Below are 19,868 nucleotides of genomic sequence, written 5' to 3'. Positions count from 1 at the left end.
TTTTTGTCACCTGCCTTAAATGAGTTAGCATTAATAGAAAACAGCGTCCAATAAAAAACTACTTACTATTACGAAAATTAACGCCTTTTATTTCAAATAACTTTATAGAATGAAAACATAAAAACAATATTATAAAACCATGTGTATGCGTTTGTACTTAACAGATTCTTATAGTATTTTTGCCCATCACGACAATGGCGCCTTCATCTTGTATTTCTTTGAGGGCATCTTCGAATTGCTCGCGAGTGATTAGCTAATAAGAAACGTTAGATATAATAAGAGTATGAAATAACTTAAAATAAAGATCCTTACAATTTGCGAAGCATCTTTCACTTCTTTGAAAAGTTTCTGATACGGCACAGTTGGTACTTTGCCTTTTTTCTTCAAATTTTCCTTGATTGCCAAGACAAGATCTGCTCTTTTTTTGCGTGCAGCAGTGGATAAGCCAGTTGTCAGAATGCCAACGTCAATCTTGCCCGAAAGTGGATCTGTTGCAGATTGTTTTAAAGCTTCCCGATGCAATCTGTGCCATAAATATAATATTATCAAATTATATACTTTTATAACACAAGTTTTCACCAAAAATTACCTCCAAGCCTCCTCCACATCTTGCACGCCTACAACACTACTTAGACGCACTTTGGCATGCGCTTCAGAAAGACGTATTAAACTTTCCAGTTGTCTAGGATACGCCGATATTTGACCACGGCGTGCACCAACTTTGCGCATATCAACATATGCTTGAATGAGGCGTTGTTGAGCTTCGTCCGATAATGTAGGCGAGCAATGTTCACGAGCGTAAGCAATATAGTCTCGTAATACACTTACATCCTGTACAATAGCTTCTTAATATGGTTTTTGTAACAAAATACGATAAATAACTTACAAACATTGTATCTTCTTCTTCGTGACGCGTTACATAATAGAGCGATACAAGATGGTTAGCCAAACGGCGATCAAACTGTTCATCCTGTGGGTCTAGTACAAGGAAAATCAAATCAAATCTCGATAACAACGTGTGTGGCAACTGGACATTGTCTATTATATTCTTTTTTTTATTCCACTGTGATTCTGCTGGATTGGCAGCTGCCAAAATCGATGTACGCGCATTTAGCTGACAAATAATACCAGCTTTTGCAATGCTTAATGTTTGCTGTTCCATAACTTCATGTAACACACTGCGCGTAGAATCGTTCATTTTATCAAACTCATCGATACAACAAACACCATTATCAGCCAGCACCAAAGCTCCTCTAAAATGAAGCACAAAATCTAGTCACGAAATATTTGAAGTACATTAAAATACTTACGTTTGTAGCACTAGCTGTCGTGTTTCTGGATCTTTTGTAATATAAGCGGTAAGACCAACCGCGGAAGAACCTCTACCGGAAGTGTACTGTGACCGCGGAACCAAATTGTAAACATATTGTAATAATTGAGACTTCGATGTACCTGGATCACCACACAAAAGCAAGTGAATTTCCGCTCTATAAATTAAGTAAAATTTAAATCAATTTAATTAAAACATGACACAAAAACTTTACCTGAAGTTCTGTCTGCCCAAAGTTGAATGTTTCTTTTTTGTGCCACCAAATAATTGCAATAAAATACCTTTCTTGATGTCATCATTTTCATAAATAGATGGAGCTATTGCTCTTGACAAACGGTCGTAAATATCCGGCTTTTGGGAAAGCAAATGCAGCAATTCTACGCGCTCAGGTGTGAATATATGCATTTTTCTAAATATTTTCGGAAATTATTAAATAGTACATATATATAACAGTCATTTATTATGCATACCCCTCTTCATCTTCATATAACCGATTGCTATCAGCTTTGCGATAATGTACCACGTCGATGTGTGTTTTATAAACACTCTTGATAGTACGACCTCTGTCCTTCATGGGAACGGCGCGGTATATACCCGTCACAGTGACTCGATCACCAGGCTGCACTTTGTCGACCAAATCATTGTGAGCATAAAGCAGCACATTGTGCGGCGTTTGTCCAGCAGCCATATCGTCCGGCGATTCTTGTAGTTTTATTAACTGCTTATCTGTGAACTCTGACCTATTGTGGACCAATCGAAAACAGTGATTTGTGTTACAATTCGTGCAAAGGGTTGGCTGTGCGATACGCCCCCTATCAACTTCGACCGTTGCGCAGAATGCACAAATTATACATTTGAAAAAAGCTTCACGCATTTCTGGTATAACTCCGGATGTACGTATTACCATACCGCTAATACTTAACAATTGGTCCATGTCTTCTGGATTGAGAGAACGCATATTGCGAGTTTTATCGGCATTAAAAGGACGTACTTGAATCTGGTGTTCCAATACAGCCGCTGGGTAACGTTCAAAAAACATCTCATTCACAGCCATATCAAAAGCCGGTATTACTTCTTGCGGATAGCAAATTAGTTGGCGATACAATGCTTCGTCGAATGTTTTTATGTGCGAGCAATTTACATTAAGATAGGGTTCTTCTAGAGTATGAATCTCTTCTAGCTTTTGCATATATATTGGCTGGTTTATATCTATGTTCTCGGATATCTCATCACGTTCTACATCAGGATCAATATAACGCATGAGAAAAACCTTAAACTTTGTTTTGCACTGATGAACTACAACATTGGTCCCCCAAACAACCATCTGCGGGGTTGCAGATGATTCTGAGACAGTGTCAGTGCCTTCAGATGGCTTTTCAGCTATAGGATCCAGCTATGAAGAAGATTGAAAGAAATTTGCATTTATGTTACACTTTCTAAACTCGGTAGATATTTACATTGGTGCCTCCAATAGCTACTTGACGCATTCGCTTATCGGTTCGTATATCGGGGCGTGCACGCAAAGGCGTTCCACGTATTCCCGATCGTGGAGTTCGGATTGAACCAATGGAACTAGGTGTCCCATAGTTCAAAGGAGAGCTTAGATCTATTTCACTCATTCCCAGCACCCGTGCAGGACTAGTAGCAGGTAAACTCAAACCACCCGGAGATGTTGGAGGCAAACTGATTTCCGATGGCTGCTGACTTTGTCGCTGAGTGGTAGGTCCCATGCGCATTGGTGTATCTGATGCATCCTGCTCTACTATCGGGTCTTATGAAATGTATGACAAACTTTTAGTATAAGAACCACATCATATCATGTAAACTTACTTCGCGTCGGAGTTCGGTCACCCTGACCTCTTGGGGTAGTTGGAGCTGGACTTGACATTTCAATCTGATTTGTTCTTCCAAAGGTACTATATATTCGAAACTAATGTAAAATTAAATTTTTATTTGCGCTTCACTATTAAACTCACGCTGTAAATGCGAATGTAAGCGCATTTGACAAATACAATCGCGCCAAAATTCGGTTTCATATTCCAAAAGCAGGGCTGCATTCGATACTTTTCATTGTAATTGTTATAGGGTTTTTATTCCAACTATCAGGCAAGAGAACTATCGATATCAATAACTATGGTTCGATAGCTGAAAATGGCAAATGTGTTCACATTTCTGTTAAGCAAGTCATTATGAACAATGCTCCAAGTTGTAAAACTTTCAAAAAAAAAATCGGTTCGCTAAGTTGATAGAGCAAAGTGTTGAAGAAGACGCCGAAACGTCGATTCGTTGTCATTCTCAATATATTGGCCTTTCAAGCCAAACAACCATCGTTTGCATCGTATTTTTGCTTAGTGGGTTCATCAGATTTATTGGAAAATCAGTCAAAAATTGAAGTGATTGAACGCCTTGTAGCAGCGACGGACATATTCGGGTAACATGTTTCACAAAATAAATGCCATGAAAATTTCTACTATTATATAATATCATAAAAAAAATCATTCCAACCTACTTCTTCGAATGATGATTTTTAACCAAGGATTATAGAATACCTGTACTCAATTCGCCTTGGTGAAAAGGTGATAGATTTCTAGGTTTGATCTTTAACTATGGTAAAAAAGAAAAGTGTGCGGGGAACTTTGGCTGCCACATCACTTGGGGATTCGACAGCCGAGTTCTGCACAATCATTTCACATCTATTGACACCAAGGATGATAGAACAGAACACTTTCTGGCCACGGCGCCTTCCGCAAAAAAACTGCATTTGAAGGCATTCCATTAATTTGTGCTTCGCAATTTAACTCGCAGCACATCGTTTTCATTAGTTTGTTTAGTTTAAATCTCACAAATCACAGTGTTAACAAGCCATTTACTGAATTTTCATAAAGATGTAATATCTCGTCCTTTTGTTTGTTTCGTATATGCAGGGGACTCGACGTTAGACTTGTCACAATCGCGAAAAAAAGTAACTGTTTTGGGAAGACGTCATCTTCAGTATACAATTTTCATGGGTCGTTGTTCAGACGGCAACGAAGTGACATTCATTTTTTTTGTATATCACCAACAGAATCTGTTTTTTTGTAAACACGCCCCTAGTGACGTCAGCTTGGCAGTTGATTCTGTCAGTTTCGTTCAGAACCGAATAACAATCTCATCTTTAAAATCTTTGCTCCACGGGTTTTTAAAACCAACGATAGTGATGAAAAATTAAAACTATTATTTGTTTACGTTTATTACACAGAAATTGAATGGGAATATCACCTTCTATTTAACCAACTTTATTAAATTATTATTTTTATAAAACAATATATGGTATTTTCATATAATACACAATTTTTCCTTTTTTTCTGTTGTGTTAGGATATCTGGCGGTACAACATCCAATGGATTTTTTATTCCAAATATTCGACTGCGTCACTTAAAAACGAAAAAAGAATTTATGTATTTTAAGTTTCGGAAAATGTTCGCAAACAAGGCAAACATGTATATACGTAGACAAAGCAAAAAACAAAAATCATTATAATAATAAAATAAAATTGTTTTTTGTCTATCAAAAATTATTTTTATTATTACCGTCTTTATAATTTCTGGCATCACTGGACCAGGCAGGTGTTTGCTGGTGTTTGTGTACGTGTGGTTTGTGTTTCGCATTGCTTTTCGTTGTCAACGTCAACGTTGAGTTGACTGGACGTCAAAGTGATAAAGTCGAGTTTGTTTTACAATTAATTTTGATTTTCTTAGTTTATGGGAGCAAAATTATCTGTATTACTATAATAAATTTAAAAAAATAATAATAAAAATTAGAAAAACGTAAAAGCATGCATTTGAGAAAAGTAAATAGCATACGCTGAATTGGGATTGCATGTAACAAAATTAGTAAAGGTTTTAAATAAGGTCATAACTAACAAAATAAACACTGAATTGAGCCACTGGTATAAAGGAAAAGAAAACGATACCAATAATTTGATTGATAATCGGTTTTTACCTTCATAGTAAACACTTCTGTTTGCTATTAGAAGTGGATCAAGAGTCATATAACCGTAAACCGTGGAGTGGCTGAAGTGAAGTTGCAGTGAGATTACTACAAAAACATGTCGAACGAAGATATGCTATATGCAAAGGTATTTATTATTCGCCACTTTTCGGCTGTCTGCTTGAGTGATTAGCTTGTTGGCGGCTGCAGCCCTACAAGTGCAAGTACAATTTGTTGACAAGTTGGATGGCCGCGAGTGGTTGCATGTATATACATATGTAAACTAAGTATTGGTGCACTTAAATTATCTTGGTGAAACTCTATTCCTTTCAAATCTTGCTTAACCAGAAGCATTCTTATTTGCAATCGATTCTTTAAGTGAAGTGCATACTAAGATAGAATTCCAATTTGACGATTTTCTAATAGGATTGAAATTGTTTAGTTATAGCAGACGTAAATATAAAAACACCTTATGATGCTAATGGTAAAAATAATTTATATAGTACAACTTTAGATAAAGGCGAGGTGATGAATCAGTGAGCTAAAAATGCAAAGAGTCTATTTTCATTGATAACTTTAACAATAACAACCACAATATATAGTCTATGCGTTTAGCGCTTGATTGTAGTACTCCTAGTATCTTGAAATATAAAGCAATTGCAATAAAAATAATACGAATATTGTTGAAGTCCCCAAATATATACACACAAGTTCCCGCATGTAGAAGATAGTTTTTTTTTTTTTGTGAAAATGCTATAAATAATAAATAAAGTGAAATAAATAATTTTTGTAATTTTAGGGTTCCAAAATTTGGGTACCGCACCCAGAGCAGGTATGGGAAAGTGCTACAGTTCAACGGGATTATCACAAAGGCGACATTACTATACAAATTATCAAAGATTCTGGCAGTTCAGTCGAACTCTCCATAAAACCCGACGGAAGTAATTTGCCACCATTAAGAAATCCCGCCATACTAATCGGACAAAATGATCTGACGGCTATGTCCTATCTTCATGAACCCGGCGTGTTACACAATTTGAAAGTACGTTTCTGTGAACGACAAATTATTTACACATACTGTGGCATCATACTAGTGGCCATAAATCCGTATGCCGAACTTCCACTTTATGGTCCAAGTATAATACGTGCTTATCGCGGTCGATCGATGGGTGAGTTAGAGCCACATATATTTGCCTTAGCTGAGGAAGCATATACAAAACTTGAGCGAGAAAAATGCGATCTTAGCATAATTGTGAGTGGAGAATCGGGTGCTGGTAAAACAGTATCTGCAAAGTATGCGATGCGTTACTTTGCAGCAGTTGGAGGGTCTGAATCTGAAACGCAAGTTGAGCGCAAAGTACTTGCTTCATCTCCAATAATGGAAGCTTTCGGAAACGCTAAAACTACGCGCAATGATAACAGTTCGCGTTTTGGTAAATTTACGAAACTACTTTTTAAAAATAATATGAGTGTAATGAATCTTACGGGAGCAACAATGCACACTTATTTGCTGGAAAAATCACGTGTCGTATTTCAAGCACCTGGTGAGCGAAACTATCACATTTTCTATCAACTCTGTGATGCGCGAGATATACATCCTGAGCTAATACTAGGTAAATTTAAATTTAGATTAAATTTTTAATTTTGTTTTTACTTTTATCACAACTTAACTAATCTTATTTACTTCGAATTTAGATCATCAAGACAAGTTTGAATACCTAAAAATGGGACAATCGCCCGATATTGATAGAGTTTCAGACAAAGAACAATTCAGGGATACCATCCAAGCTATGACTGTGCTGGGTTTCAGCAATTTGCAGGCAAGGCAAATATTTGTTAATCTTGAAATCGACACTTATTTTTATATTCCAGATAACAGATATCTTAAATATTCTTGCCGGCATATTGCATCTAGGCAATATAAAATTTATTCCGCAGTACAAAAAAGGGACCGATGACATAGATCCTGATGGTTGTGAAATTTTTGTACGTAGTAAAGTTAATTATTAAAAAAAATGTATCAAAACCAATTTGTTTATTTCAATAAGCATAATGATCTGCACCTCCATGTGGCTGGCGAGATGTTAAAGATTAACTCGGATGATTTACGGAAATGGTTGAAGACACGTCAAATTGAATCAGTTAATGAGAACGTACTTATACCGAATAGTGTTGCCACTGCACAAGCGGCCAAAGATGCACTCGCAAAACACATATATGCTAAACTCTTTCAGTACATTGTGCTAGTAATTAATAAAAGCCTAAACACTGCTAGTCGAAAGCAAAACAGTTTTATTGGCGTGTTGGATATTTACGGGTTTGAGACTTTCGAAGTGAATTCCTTTGAACAGTTTTGCATTAATTATGCAAATGAAAAGCTGCAGCAACAATTCAATCAACATGTTTTCAAATTGGAACAGGAGGAGTATTTGAAAGAAGGCATAACATGGACAATGATTGACTTTTACGATAATCAGCCATGTATAGACTTAATTGAATCTAAGTTGGGAGTTTTAGATCTTTTGGACGAGGAATGTCGAGTAAGTTTATTTTGAAGAACAAAGAATCGTGGATTAGTATTATTTGTATGTCGATATTTTTTTATTCTGTTAACAGATGCCAAAAGGAAGTGACGAAAGTTGGGCTGGGAAACTGATTGAAAAATGCAATAAATATCCACACTTTGAAAAGCCACGTTTTGGCACTACAAGTACGCATTAACTACAATGCTGGCATGCACATAAAAAATATTCAACTAAACTGTATGTACACATGTTTTTTCAGGCTTTTACATCAAACATTTTTCCGACACCGTTGAATATGATGTATATGGATTTCTTGAAAAGAATCGGGACACTGTGTCGAAAGAACTTGTCAATGTTATACGCCAATCGGAGATGTCCTTATGCAAACAATTGATGGAGATGGAAGAAGTCGATACGCTGTGCGCAGATGCAGCGAAGGTAACCACACTTGGTGGACGAGTGGTAATCAGCGCGGCTAGGCAACAGGTCAGTTAATTGGTTGTGGAAAAATATATAGATTGAAATATTCTAAAGTGCATATGAAGTATTTTTTTAGGTTTACTTCAAGTACTCAACATTAATTATTAATAAAATGGTGCTCTAATTTGTAAACATTTTAATATGTATACATGTATTCGTATTATTCTTTTCCTCTTTTTCGTCAACGGTTGGTTTGATTGATCGATGACAAAATGATGTCGTAATTTACGTGGATACAGTTAACCGCCGACAACCGCAAACGAGTTAGTGCGCTTAATAGCATTTAAATGTTGTTTTCTAACAAAATATTACTTTAAAACTAATTTTAATTTATTCTAAAACTAACATAGATTTGTATTCTATGGTGAAATTAATATAACTAATTGGGTTAATCATCCATTGGTATGCGCATGCGTGTGTTTTCATGATTTGTATCTTTATCCTAACACATTTCTTTAAAGCAAAAAAGGGCTCGTTGCGTACAAGATTTTAACATTCAGTCAATCTTAACTAGCTTCCGCTTTTATATACAAACATACATGCATATTTAAGTTTCTTCACTCACGTTTTATCGCTACATTCTAGATCGCTCCGTCAAAACAACATCGTCGTTCAGTTGGCTCACAGTTTAGAGAAAGCCTGTCGTCGTTAATATCTACATTGCATGCCACTACACCACATTACGTGCGTTGCATAAAGGTGAGTGTTTTCAGATATTTTCTGTTTTATGTATTTTTAACTTGAAGCGTACATACCTACGTATTACGAAAACTGGCAGAAATATATATGTTAATTCATCACAATGTCTTGCCACTCTTTGAAAATTACATATATTTTACCAATTTCATTTTTTTGCTATTAAAAAATTTCCTTAAAAAAATATTCTGGAATTTCTATAAATTTATTTTTTATTTATTTATTAAATTACATACATTTTTTTTGCATGTACTTATTTGAACAAAAAAATGTTAATAAATAAAAACGATAATATATAATGTAATAAACTATTTTGATGGCTTCCAAATATTTAGTTTACGTATTTTTATTTTGTGAGCTTGTGGCCGGTTTAACAATAAAACAGCAAATTTATTATTACTTTGAAGATGACTTCTAATTAAGCTCGAAATATCCATAGACAAGTAAATAAGAGCAATAATAAATTTGGTTGATTTATTGTTGAACTGATTTTGAGCTCTCAAAATACAGAAAAAATATATAATTATTAGCCTGATTTCCAAATTCAGTGATAAAATTTAATATAGGAAACGCTTTTGTAAAAGTGATTAATTTTCATCTTATTGTTGAATATTTACGCTCTTATTCCTTCTTCTCAACCCCTAGCCCAACGAAGACAAAGTGGCCTTCAAGTGGGAGGCCGCAAAAATTGTGCAACAATTGCGTGCTTGTGGTGTACTTGAAACAGTGCGTATCTCTGCTGCTGGTTTCCCATCTCGCTGGTCCTACCATGATTTTTATATGCGCTACCAGTTGCTATGCCACCGTTCTTTGGTCAACAAAAATGAGTTCAAACAATCGTGCCACAACATTATCACCAAATGGATTATAGACCCAGACAAATATCGTTTCGGCAATACTCAAATATTTTTCCGTGCTGGTCAAGTTGCCTTCTTGGAGCAGGTGCGCGCGAACTTGCGTAAAAAGTACATAACGACTATTCAGTCGGTGGTGCGTCGGTTCATCCATCGCCGTCGCTTTCAGCGATTGCAGCGCACAGCGCTCGGTATACAACGTTATGCGCGCGGTTACTTGGCGCGCCAGAAAGCGCAACATATGCGCGAGGAACACGCAGCTGTCGTTATATCGAAGTATGCTCGCGGTTGGCTGTGTCGTCGGCGCTATTTGCGATTACGCCATACTATTTGTGGCATACAACAGTATGCACGTGGCATGTTGGCACGCCGACGCTTTCAGGAGGCTATGGATCATTATCGCGCTGTGCAAATTCAACGATTCGTGCGTGGCTATTTGGCGAGACGTGCTTATCTGAAGAGGCGCCATGCTATCATTGTCTGCCAATCAGCAGTGCGGCGATTTTTGGCGCGTCGACAATTTAGGAGTCTAAAGGCTGAAGCGAAAACTATTTCGCATATTCAAAAAAGGTATAAGGGACTCGAAAACAAAATCATATCTATGCAACAGAAAATTGATGAGCTGAATCGCGAAAACGGTAGTCTAAAATCAAAGTCGAGTGAAATTTCTGTGCTCAAGTAAGTGTATTTAAGATATCCACATTTTGCATAAATAAATAAATAATTTCAATTTATTAACAGAATGAAGCTTGAAGTGAAAAAAACGTTAGAGCTCGAGGTGCGTAACCTCAAATCAATCGTAGCTGAAAAGGATCAGAATTTGACTGCACTAAACAAGCAATTGGAGCTTGAGCGCGATGAAAAAATGCAATTGCTAGAGGAGAAAGACCACTCCGAGGAAGATTGGGTGCGACAAAAGCAGGCTTGGCGCATGGAAAATATCGAATTGCGTAAACAGATCGATGACATGATCGAAATGGCCAAGAATGTCGAAACAAAAGTCAATTTGCGCAGCGAACGATCGTTCTCTGAAGTTGAAACCAACGAAATAAATGAGGCTTATCAGCGTGCAATTAAGGAGAAAGAAATCATAGAAAATGAGAACTATATGCTTAAGGAAGAGTTGAGCCGACATTTGAAACCCAATGGCACACGTGAAAATAATCAGCATTCACGTTCCGTAAGTAACGCATCGAGCCAAAATGAAGACGACGTCGGCTATGTTTCCGCAAAGAATACGCTCGAGTTGAAACGTAATCAAGGTGGAGAGAACGCAAATCAAATATCACCAGAAACATTTACTACAATCGGTAAATTAGTTGAGTTAAATAAATGACACATTTCACACATATAAATACTTGCAGAAACTACATCAACACCGAAATCGGGTCAGACAAGTTTAATTTTAAAATTACGCAGCATACTCGAAGAGGAGAAAAAGAAAAATAAATTGTTAAATGAACAATTGGAACGCCTAATGAAACGAAACAGACAAACTGAAGATTCTATTCGGTATAAAAAGAATAATATACGAGTACTATTTAATTGGATTTTATACATATTTATTATTTTTTTAATGCACAGGGTTTCGGAACTGGAGGTGGAGAATGAAAAATTACGCAGTGACTATGATCTGTTGCGCAGCAGCATCCATCATGGATCCGAGATGCACGAATTAGAAGGTAAGTTAGAAATCTAATTCTGATGTTAGTACCTACGGGCATGTTTTTCAAAAAACGTATTGACAAGCACCTTAGGCAAACCACTTTAACAAATTACCATTTTATAGCTCAATATCAAGCATTGCAAGAGGAATTACGGCGCCGTCGTGATGAGTGCATTCAACTCAAGGCAGTATTGCAACAGCAAAGCCAATCGCTTAAGTCCTTGGGCACCACTGGCGTTTCCCTGCGTGGTGTAGATCTAAAGAACTTGAATGACAATGAATTGATCGAGGCTTTCCAAGCACAAAAGCTGGTTAATCGGTAAGGAACAATAAACATACCAAGTAGAATATTAAATTACTAAGAGCTTCTAGCTTCAAATCGGCTGTGAGCTAGCTGAAAGTATTGCAGGATTTTTTCAATTTGCGCCAAATCCCAAAATCAAAAAAATTGCTATTGTTTTTAATTTAGTTTCACAAGCGAGTGTTTGTATTTTTTATTTTATTTTTTGACTATATTTTAACTATATAACCTTTGCCACAGCCAATTGGAATCTGAATTGAGTGCCTTAACCGAAGAGAATAACGCACATCTTGCTGATCTAACACGGCAAATTGATGAATTGCGCCACGAAAAGGCACAACTACAGGAACTACTGCACAATGGGCTGGAAGTTGACGACAGTAACATTGAGTTATTGCGCCAGAATGAACGCTATCTACGCTATGAACTGCAGCGTTCATTTGTCCAATACTCACAGTTACAGGTGAGCAAATAAATGTCTTTAGTCTAATACGGGTGTAATTACCATGCAATTATTTTCATTAATTAGGAGGAAATGAATGCTGTAACTCGCAAATTTGATGCGCTGAAGCAGGGTAACGATAAGTTAATGTTCAAGCTTCAAGAACATGGAATTTCTCAAGATGGCAATAATAAAGAAAGCGATAAAAAAGCTGTGGCGAGTGTGAGTAAACAGAGGATCCAAAATTATCAAGGTAAGCATAAGTGCAGCTAACACTTATTTATATATAGTATGTATATACATCTATATATCTATAAGTGCATAGGCATTAACAATAAGTACTTGTTTTAGAAAGAAAAATTGAATATTTCAACTCCATTATTCTTTGTGAATTTATATTTAAAGGTGTCATGAAGTTCCGCATTGAAGACGTGGATAAGATACTTCAACGTCTGGTAGGTGGTATGACACCGCGACTGGCTATTGGACTGTTGCCAGGCTTTCCCGCTTACGTAATATTTATGTGCATTCGGTAAGAACGAAATATTTAAATAAAGATTATTACTTTCCTTTCATAATATTTATAATTTAATTTTTGTGGCAGTTATACCGATCTGATAAATGCTGATGATGACGTACGTGAGCTGCTAAGTAAATTTGTGATGCAAATCAAAAAAATTCATCGTAATCCCAATGTCATCGAAATGCGATCGCTCTGGTTGGTTAATTCCATCACGTAAGTGAAACCAATTTATAAAAATAAATATGATTACCACAGAATAATATCGGGTAATTTAATGTCTTTAAACTTGTTCAATCTATAGGCTGCTAAATTTATTGAAACAGTATGGTGATGTTGAAGAATATGTCAAATTCAATACAGAAAAACAAAATCAACAACAACTAAAGAACTTTAATCTGTATGAGTATCGCCGCGTTATATTAGACATAATTATCAGCCTATACCAGGTGTTGGTGAAGCAGATACAGACCTTGCTTGAGCAATATATAGTACCTGCCATACTCGATAATGACGAAATCCAGCGTAGCAGGCAGGTGCAAGGTGTGCGTGGCCGTACTGCCTCAATGGATTCGACGTCATCACCCGAGCATGGCAAAGTAGCTGCTTGGAAGCTGCTCATCAATCACCTGGAACAATTTTACAAGCAATTCCAACACTTTGGCTTAGATCGCTGTTACTCGGAGCAGATTTTCCATCAATTACTGTTCTTCATTTGCGCTGTAGCGCTGAATTGTCTGATGTTGCGCGGTGATATTTGCATGTGGGAGACCGGTATGATAATACGTTATAATTTAGGATACATTGAGGATTGGGTGCGAAGCAAAAAAATGGTACGTGGCTTAGAGTAGTTGTGTTGATGAAATGATGATTAAAAAAGTGATATATGTATTTTTTACTTGCTTTTCTTTAAAAAAAAATATTTGATTATAGTCGACTGATGTGTTGACACCATTGGCTCCGCTCAATCAAGTCTCACAACTGCTGCAATCCCGCAAGAGCGAACAAGACGTGCAGAGTATTTGTGATTTATGCACATCATTGAATACAGCACAAGTGTTGAAGGTAAAACAGATTGCAAAATGCGTAGAAGTATTTAAAGTTTATATATATTTATGTTTAAAGAGAATGTAGAACCAAATATGTATATAAAACTATATTTGTATTAATTATTTCAAGGTGATGAAATCATACAAATTGGATGATTATGAGAGTCAAATAACGAACACATTTTTGGAGAAACTCACCAAAAAGCTAAATGAGCGTCCAATGGTAAGTTCTTACCTCTTTACTTTTCTTGCCGTAATCAGAATGCTAATTGAAATTTTTCGATTTCGTGTTCGCAGATTAAAAACGACGAATTTACTATGGATCAGAAATTCATACATCCTTTCAAAGTGGTTTTCAAGTACAGTGATGTGAAATTGGAAGATATTGAATTGCCGAAACATCTAGGTCTTGAAGATTTACTGACAAAAATCTAATTGAACCGTAAACGGATGCGCTACCACACAAATGTGTGGTAATACTGAATATTAACAGCCTAATTGATCCACCCTCCAACGAAAAACAACAAAATCATACACAAATACTACATTTATGCAGACAAATTCGCCTAGAATTAGTAAAATCAATAAGAATTTCAGGAAAACCATGGTAATCTTAAATGTTATTGTTGTTATAGAAAAAAGTGTACCTTGCGCAGCTTGTTGCCATTGAAAAACACATATTCAAGTAATGATAATGAGAACTTATGAATATTCTCTTATACAACAGAGTATTGTAAATTTAAAATACCTAAAAAGTAGTGCTAATATATATATATATATACAAAGAAAATGCATAGCATATTCTTAAATTACTAAATATTTACATTTTAATTTATTTAAATTATTTGTGTTATCATAAATTAATCTATTATATTTAAAAAAAAAACTATACGTATATTTATGAAGACTTGTCTTGAAAAAATGCAAAATTAGAAAAAATGAACTTCCATTGCCAAGCGATAGAGGTTATCAACAATGAATGTAGAACCTATTTATAAATGTATTTATCCCTATTAGTTAATTTAGTCTTCGCCGAAGCAATATATGCATATTTAGATGTGTAGTACTATAGGTAACCCCTCCTGGTACTCGATAGTATTATTGGAATGAATTATGTTTGAATTTATATACTATGCAATTTAATTTAGAAATTGAAGATATTTTGAATTTTTTTGGGTCTGTAGTTAATGAGGAGGAAACGTTTTGAATATATTAATAACGATAATGATGGTAAAACCACAGCAACGTAGTTGCCTTATTGTTGGTTAGCAGCAACAGCAATAACTGAGTATGTGTTAGTGAGAAATCGTACATGTGATAACTAAAAAGAGAATGGATTATTTATACACATACATACATGCATACTTACATATGTGTATTTAAAAAAGACATTACATCTTTAGACATATTTATTATACACATATACATTTATTATATATACTGATATAAAATTCAACTGCCCGCACTAAAAAGTTTAGCAAAATATTGTTTTTTGTTTACACCCTTTTGTTTTTACTTGAAAGCCATTTGCGTATTATACTCCATATGTGTTAGTGCACCATTCCTTGAAATGTTAAGCAAAACAAAGGCATTTGAACACCTTGAAAATATGTAATTTATAATTAATATACATAGACAGAAAGAAGTTCAAGGAAAAGAAAACATTTTAAGCAGCACAGCGAAAAACGTTAAAAATGCTTTCGTAAACTCTATCGCATTAACATAACTTCCGTGGGTTGAAGTGTGGGAACGACCTAGACGACCTTTTACTATTGCAAATATTCCACAAAGTTTGCGGATGCTACTTAATTGCTTTGAGAGAAAAGTTGTTATTATTGTAGAAACACAAAACACTGCATCTGCTATCATTCTAATAGCATAGACTCGACCGTCGGAAGCATATTTTGAGCGAAACTGACTTTTTCGTTATTACTGTTAATATAAATTAAAACTCGAACCACTTCCATTAGAAAAATTTGGAAAACTATTTTCACTAGCCAATAAGTAGAATAAAAAAAATTATTCCATTAAATTAGAATGATATGATTATTTAGTTCATTTCATACATAAATTCATATCGCTCATTTACTTCAATAGTGTCACAACCCAAAAAATTGGTTTAGATAAGTAAGCAGAAATTCCCACAAACTCCCTTTTATGCTGTGTAAAAAAATAATGTCATTATCTATTAACAGTATCTCATTATAAGAAATTATGTTGTTGTTGTTGTTGTTGTAGCAGCATAAACATTCCCCATATTTACATACGGGGATTGCTACTGGAGTGACAGTCCTTGGCCAGATATAAATCCGGGTCGTTTCGGCAACGTAGAACCGACTGTCGTGGAAACGGAAGAAGAAGAAGAAAGAAAATATGTGTTTACTTTTATTTAGACAGGCATTTACTATGAAAACTTTGAAGCCGTTTTTCAACATTTTTTTTTATTGTGACACAATTGAAGTAAACAAGTGACATTATGCACTTCAAAATCATACATAATGTAACACAGTCAAAAAGTTTTTTTTATTGTTTTGATTAAACCTTTGATTTAATTTTAAATAATTTAGAACTGTTCATTAGTTTTTTTTTTCAACCAACAGATAAAAATATTTGACAAAAAGATAAAACCACTTCCAAGTAAAAATATTTGAAGACTTCGAGGGTAGAAACAAACCTGTTAACGTTAGTCGGTAGAAGAATAAAGTTTTTTTTGGATTAGGTTATGGGAAATATCACTTTATTGTTACCCTTCAATAGAAAATATAGATGATGTTGGAGAAATTTGTAAAACTTTTAATTGAGTTTTCTTAAAATTATTTCAAATGGTCTTTTACCATTCTTCCTCGTAGTCATCGTTTGTTGATAAAGTAAACATTAAACCTTCATTAAAATAAAAAAATGCTCGGACAAAAAACCGATTTGGTTACACTTGCACGCGAGCGTGCCAAAAGCAAGTCGAGAAGAACTATTTCATCTGAAGTTTTGGTTTTCCTAAAGTAATTTGCTTACGTAGTATTTAAATTCCCTGCTTGGAAAATAGACAATATTTTGTTTTTGAACACAAATGAAACAAAAACATTTAATAATTTTAAAATTTATTGATGTATTTTTTTTGCCATTTACAAAAAACAAACCCGCTCTTGCCAACATAATTAGGCTTTCATGGGAAATCTTAAAAACATTTACTTATATAAAGCAGAAAGATGCATAAAAATTAATTAAATATGCATATGTATACAATACATGAGTACTTACATATTTACATTAAGTTAAAACATTCCGGCATTGCCATGCAGCTACAACGATTTACAATGTTACATTTGTAATCATGCACTTATGAAACTATGTACTTATTCCAATTAAATAAAATATATAAAAAAGTACTTTAATAACTCGCACTTTATTTAAATTTTTTCTGTTTTTGTAATGAACTCAACAAGTTACCACAATTTTTGATAATTTATTCTTAGGTATATCTAGCGAAGGCTTTCGTTCTGTAATCATGCCCGTTGCAACTGTCGCGCCATTTTCTCTTATTGTAAAAGCTTGACCTGGTATCAGAACCATTTTACGCAGCAACGTAATTCGCACCTTTCCATGCTCGCCCGGCATTAACATACCATCGGATGGTACTGCATATACACACATGCAAATCTTAATTAGTGCCAAATATGCAATAGAATATTTAGTTATTGAACAATGCTTACCGAAGTCAATCCGAGCCGGCACATTCCAAGTTGCACTAAATAATTGTTGTATGTATTTAGATAGCATAGGTTTAGTTCGGCCACCTTCTGCACGCGATAAGAGGTAGATGGATGCTTCGAAGTGATTCGAAATATTCTCGGTGTCAGCTGCGCACAATAGCATGCCTCGCTCCACATTTGAGATTTTAACACCACGCAATAATGCACCAATATTTTCACCTGCCACCGCCTAGGGATGTTGTACAACAATGTAATACATATTTATCAATAGAATAGAAATGAAATTGGTAGAATATATAGATAGGCACAGCCAAGAGCTCCGGAGGATGACTTCTAATTGAGGTCAGAAAATCGGCAGCAAATATTTACCAAAGTCTAGTTCTTTGGTACATGTATATATGTTTATAAAAATGAGTTGAGGTGTATACTGCGATCTAGGTATTTACATAAACGGAATAGTTTAAGCTAACGGAACGGTCCAGGACCGCGCATTCACTGCGTTCCCTAAACATTTATGGGAAATGTTTTTGCTGTTACAATAAAAAAACTTACGAGATATACTGCGTCTTCTTCTATTCACAATCTTCGTGTGATCGAAGATCTGAAGGGCCTCGGTGGTAACGAATATATGTGCACCAAGGCAGCAATGAGGCTTCTGCGACTGAATTGCAGAAGCAACGTAATTCGTTCGGCCACATTCCGAATTTATGCAGACGACTTCTCAGTGGGCTAAGCCCTGTTAGACTGCCTATAATAATTCTCATTTATACATTGAGGTGCTTAAAAAAATAAAATACAAGTATTTCAATTTGTTCATCTTCTTCCATTACGGTGTACGATTTCGTCTGAAAAATTGCAATTATGTACGTAATTAGGATGTTTACAAGAGACATCTCTTTAGATTTTGAGGCTCTGCATGTCGCCTATTAGTGCGTGGCAATTCAATAGAGAGTCTTTTCTCAAAGTTTGCTATTCTACTGATATTGATAAATAATTTCATGGCTCATTCTTACCTTCGACACACTTTGCTTGAAAATTTGTACATCTCCGATACTAGTTCTGATATTCTGATTAAAACCCAGCAAATCGGCTAAATCGTTTTTAAGCATAGTTCCACGTTTAAGAGTGCCAACGACCACCGTACCACGACCCGATACCGTAAACGCATTGTCAATGGGCAATATAAATGGAGATGTATAGTCACGCTTTGGCGTCGGCACGTACGCGTCCAAATGTCGGAGCAAACTTTCAATAGCCGGTACTCCGAATGGGGATGTGTCGCCATTTAATGCAAGCAATGCTGAACCGCAGATTACCGGACTTTCAATTCCGTCAAATCCAAAATCGGTTAGCATTTCACGCATTTCTATTTCAACCAGTTCTAATACTTCCTGATCAACTAAATCAGCTTTGTTTATGAATACAATAATCCTTTCGATGCCAACCTGTTTAGCAAGTAGAAGATGTTCACGCGTCTGAGGCATTTGGCCATCGGTGGCGGCTACTACTAAAATTGCGCCGTCCATTTGTGACGCGCCAGATATCATATTCTAAGAAAAACAAAAGATCCATATATAATTGTACCTTGGTTATATTACGCTTGTTAAACTACTAAACCTTTATGTAATCGGCATGGCCTGGACAATCGGTATGTGCATAAGTTCGTTCTGTAGTTGCGTATCCTATGTGACAAGCATTAATTGTTATACCACGAGCTTTTTCCTCGGGCGCCCGGTCGATCTGGTCATATGATTGATACTGTGCCAAGCCCTTCTCAGCGAGTATTTTTGTTATAGCCGAGGTTAATGTGGTCTTGCCATGGTCCACGTGCCCAATCGTACCCACGTTGCAATGGCGAAAATTATCTCCGTCAGATTTGGCTACAGGCCCATCACTAAACCATATCTTCTTTGTGTAAAATAGACTCACGACAGTTTGGATATTTTGCTGGCATTCTCTGTGAAAGGCATCTTGACGCTGCAAACTTCTGCCAACTATTTTGGAAAATAATTTGAACATCCTAAATATGTCTATAGATGGTACAAAAAAAACATTTGTTTTAAAATAGAAATACACTGGTGCTATATTTTAGGTAATTATTTAATAACAATGTAGAAAATTTACTGCTCCACCGTAGCAGTAGAAGAATTCCACTATGCAGACTTGACTGGTTTGATAAGCCCAGCTGTTTTCTGTATTTGAAGCAGCTCACAATCAGCTGATTGTAGTGGCTCCCAAACTTTTTTTCAAAATAAATAGAATAAGATATTTAAATCGCTTCAAGTTATACTTTATTTTATTTATTAAAAAGACACTTAACCGAATTTAA

At 35.5% G+C, this 19,868-nt stretch overlaps 3 protein-coding genes across 4 annotated transcripts; 1 reads left to right on the top strand and 2 right to left on the bottom strand.

Annotated features, from left to right (window-relative positions):
• Positions 1–66: 66 nt before the first annotated feature.
• On the bottom strand, positions 67–3,346 carry LOC129245526 (DNA replication licensing factor MCM4). Its single transcript, XM_054883730.1, has 9 exons — positions 3,161–3,346; positions 2,788–3,101; positions 1,801–2,723; positions 1,545–1,739; positions 1,311–1,487; positions 887–1,253; positions 590–831; positions 313–523; positions 67–253 (listed from the first exon to the last, which is right to left on the bottom strand). The coding sequence occupies exons 1-9, from the start codon at positions 3,216–3,218 to the stop codon at positions 158–160; spliced, it is 2,583 nt and encodes an 860-aa protein (XP_054739705.1). The 5' UTR covers positions 3,219–3,346; the 3' UTR covers positions 67–157.
• Positions 3,347–5,001: 1,655 nt separating this feature from the next.
• Positions 5,002–15,464, top strand: LOC129246236 (unconventional myosin-Va). Of its 2 annotated transcripts, XM_054884884.1 has the most exons (23): positions 5,002–5,258; positions 5,320–5,447; positions 6,099–6,912; positions 6,995–7,119; positions 7,172–7,285; positions 7,348–7,839; positions 7,916–8,009; positions 8,084–8,310; positions 8,544–8,567; positions 8,890–9,003; positions 9,646–10,532; positions 10,596–11,164; positions 11,219–11,366; positions 11,439–11,536; positions 11,644–11,839; positions 12,062–12,284; positions 12,351–12,516; positions 12,669–12,795; positions 12,868–12,999; positions 13,088–13,616; positions 13,717–13,848; positions 13,963–14,055; positions 14,130–15,464. In XM_054884884.1, exons 2-23 carry the CDS (start codon positions 5,418–5,420, stop codon positions 14,265–14,267), a joined length of 5,472 nt encoding a protein of 1,823 aa, XP_054740859.1. In that variant the 5' UTR covers positions 5,002–5,258; positions 5,320–5,417; the 3' UTR covers positions 14,268–15,464. The 2 variants fall into 2 exon arrangements, with proteins under 2 accessions (XP_054740859.1, XP_054740860.1); XM_054884885.1 differs by lacking the exon at positions 8,544–8,567 and having other exon boundaries at positions 5,003–5,447.
• Positions 15,465–17,213: 1,749 nt separating this feature from the next.
• On the bottom strand, positions 17,214–19,714 carry LOC129246237 (elongation factor Tu). The gene is made up of 4 exons (XM_054884886.1): positions 19,157–19,714; positions 18,553–19,089; positions 17,540–17,768; positions 17,214–17,464 (listed from the first exon to the last, which is right to left on the bottom strand). The coding sequence occupies exons 1-4, from the start codon at positions 19,556–19,558 to the stop codon at positions 17,265–17,267; spliced, it is 1,368 nt and encodes a 455-aa protein (XP_054740861.1). The 5' UTR covers positions 19,559–19,714; the 3' UTR covers positions 17,214–17,264.
• Positions 19,715–19,868: the final 154 nt, after the last annotated feature.

This window comes from Anastrepha obliqua, chromosome 4, assembly GCF_027943255.1.
Source record: "Anastrepha obliqua isolate idAnaObli1 chromosome 4, idAnaObli1_1.0, whole genome shotgun sequence".
In the NCBI taxonomy this organism is placed as follows: domain Eukaryota; kingdom Metazoa; phylum Arthropoda; class Insecta; order Diptera; family Tephritidae; genus Anastrepha; species Anastrepha obliqua.
Note: the sequence above shows the minus strand (reverse complement) of the source record. Positions and strands in the feature narration are given on the sequence as shown.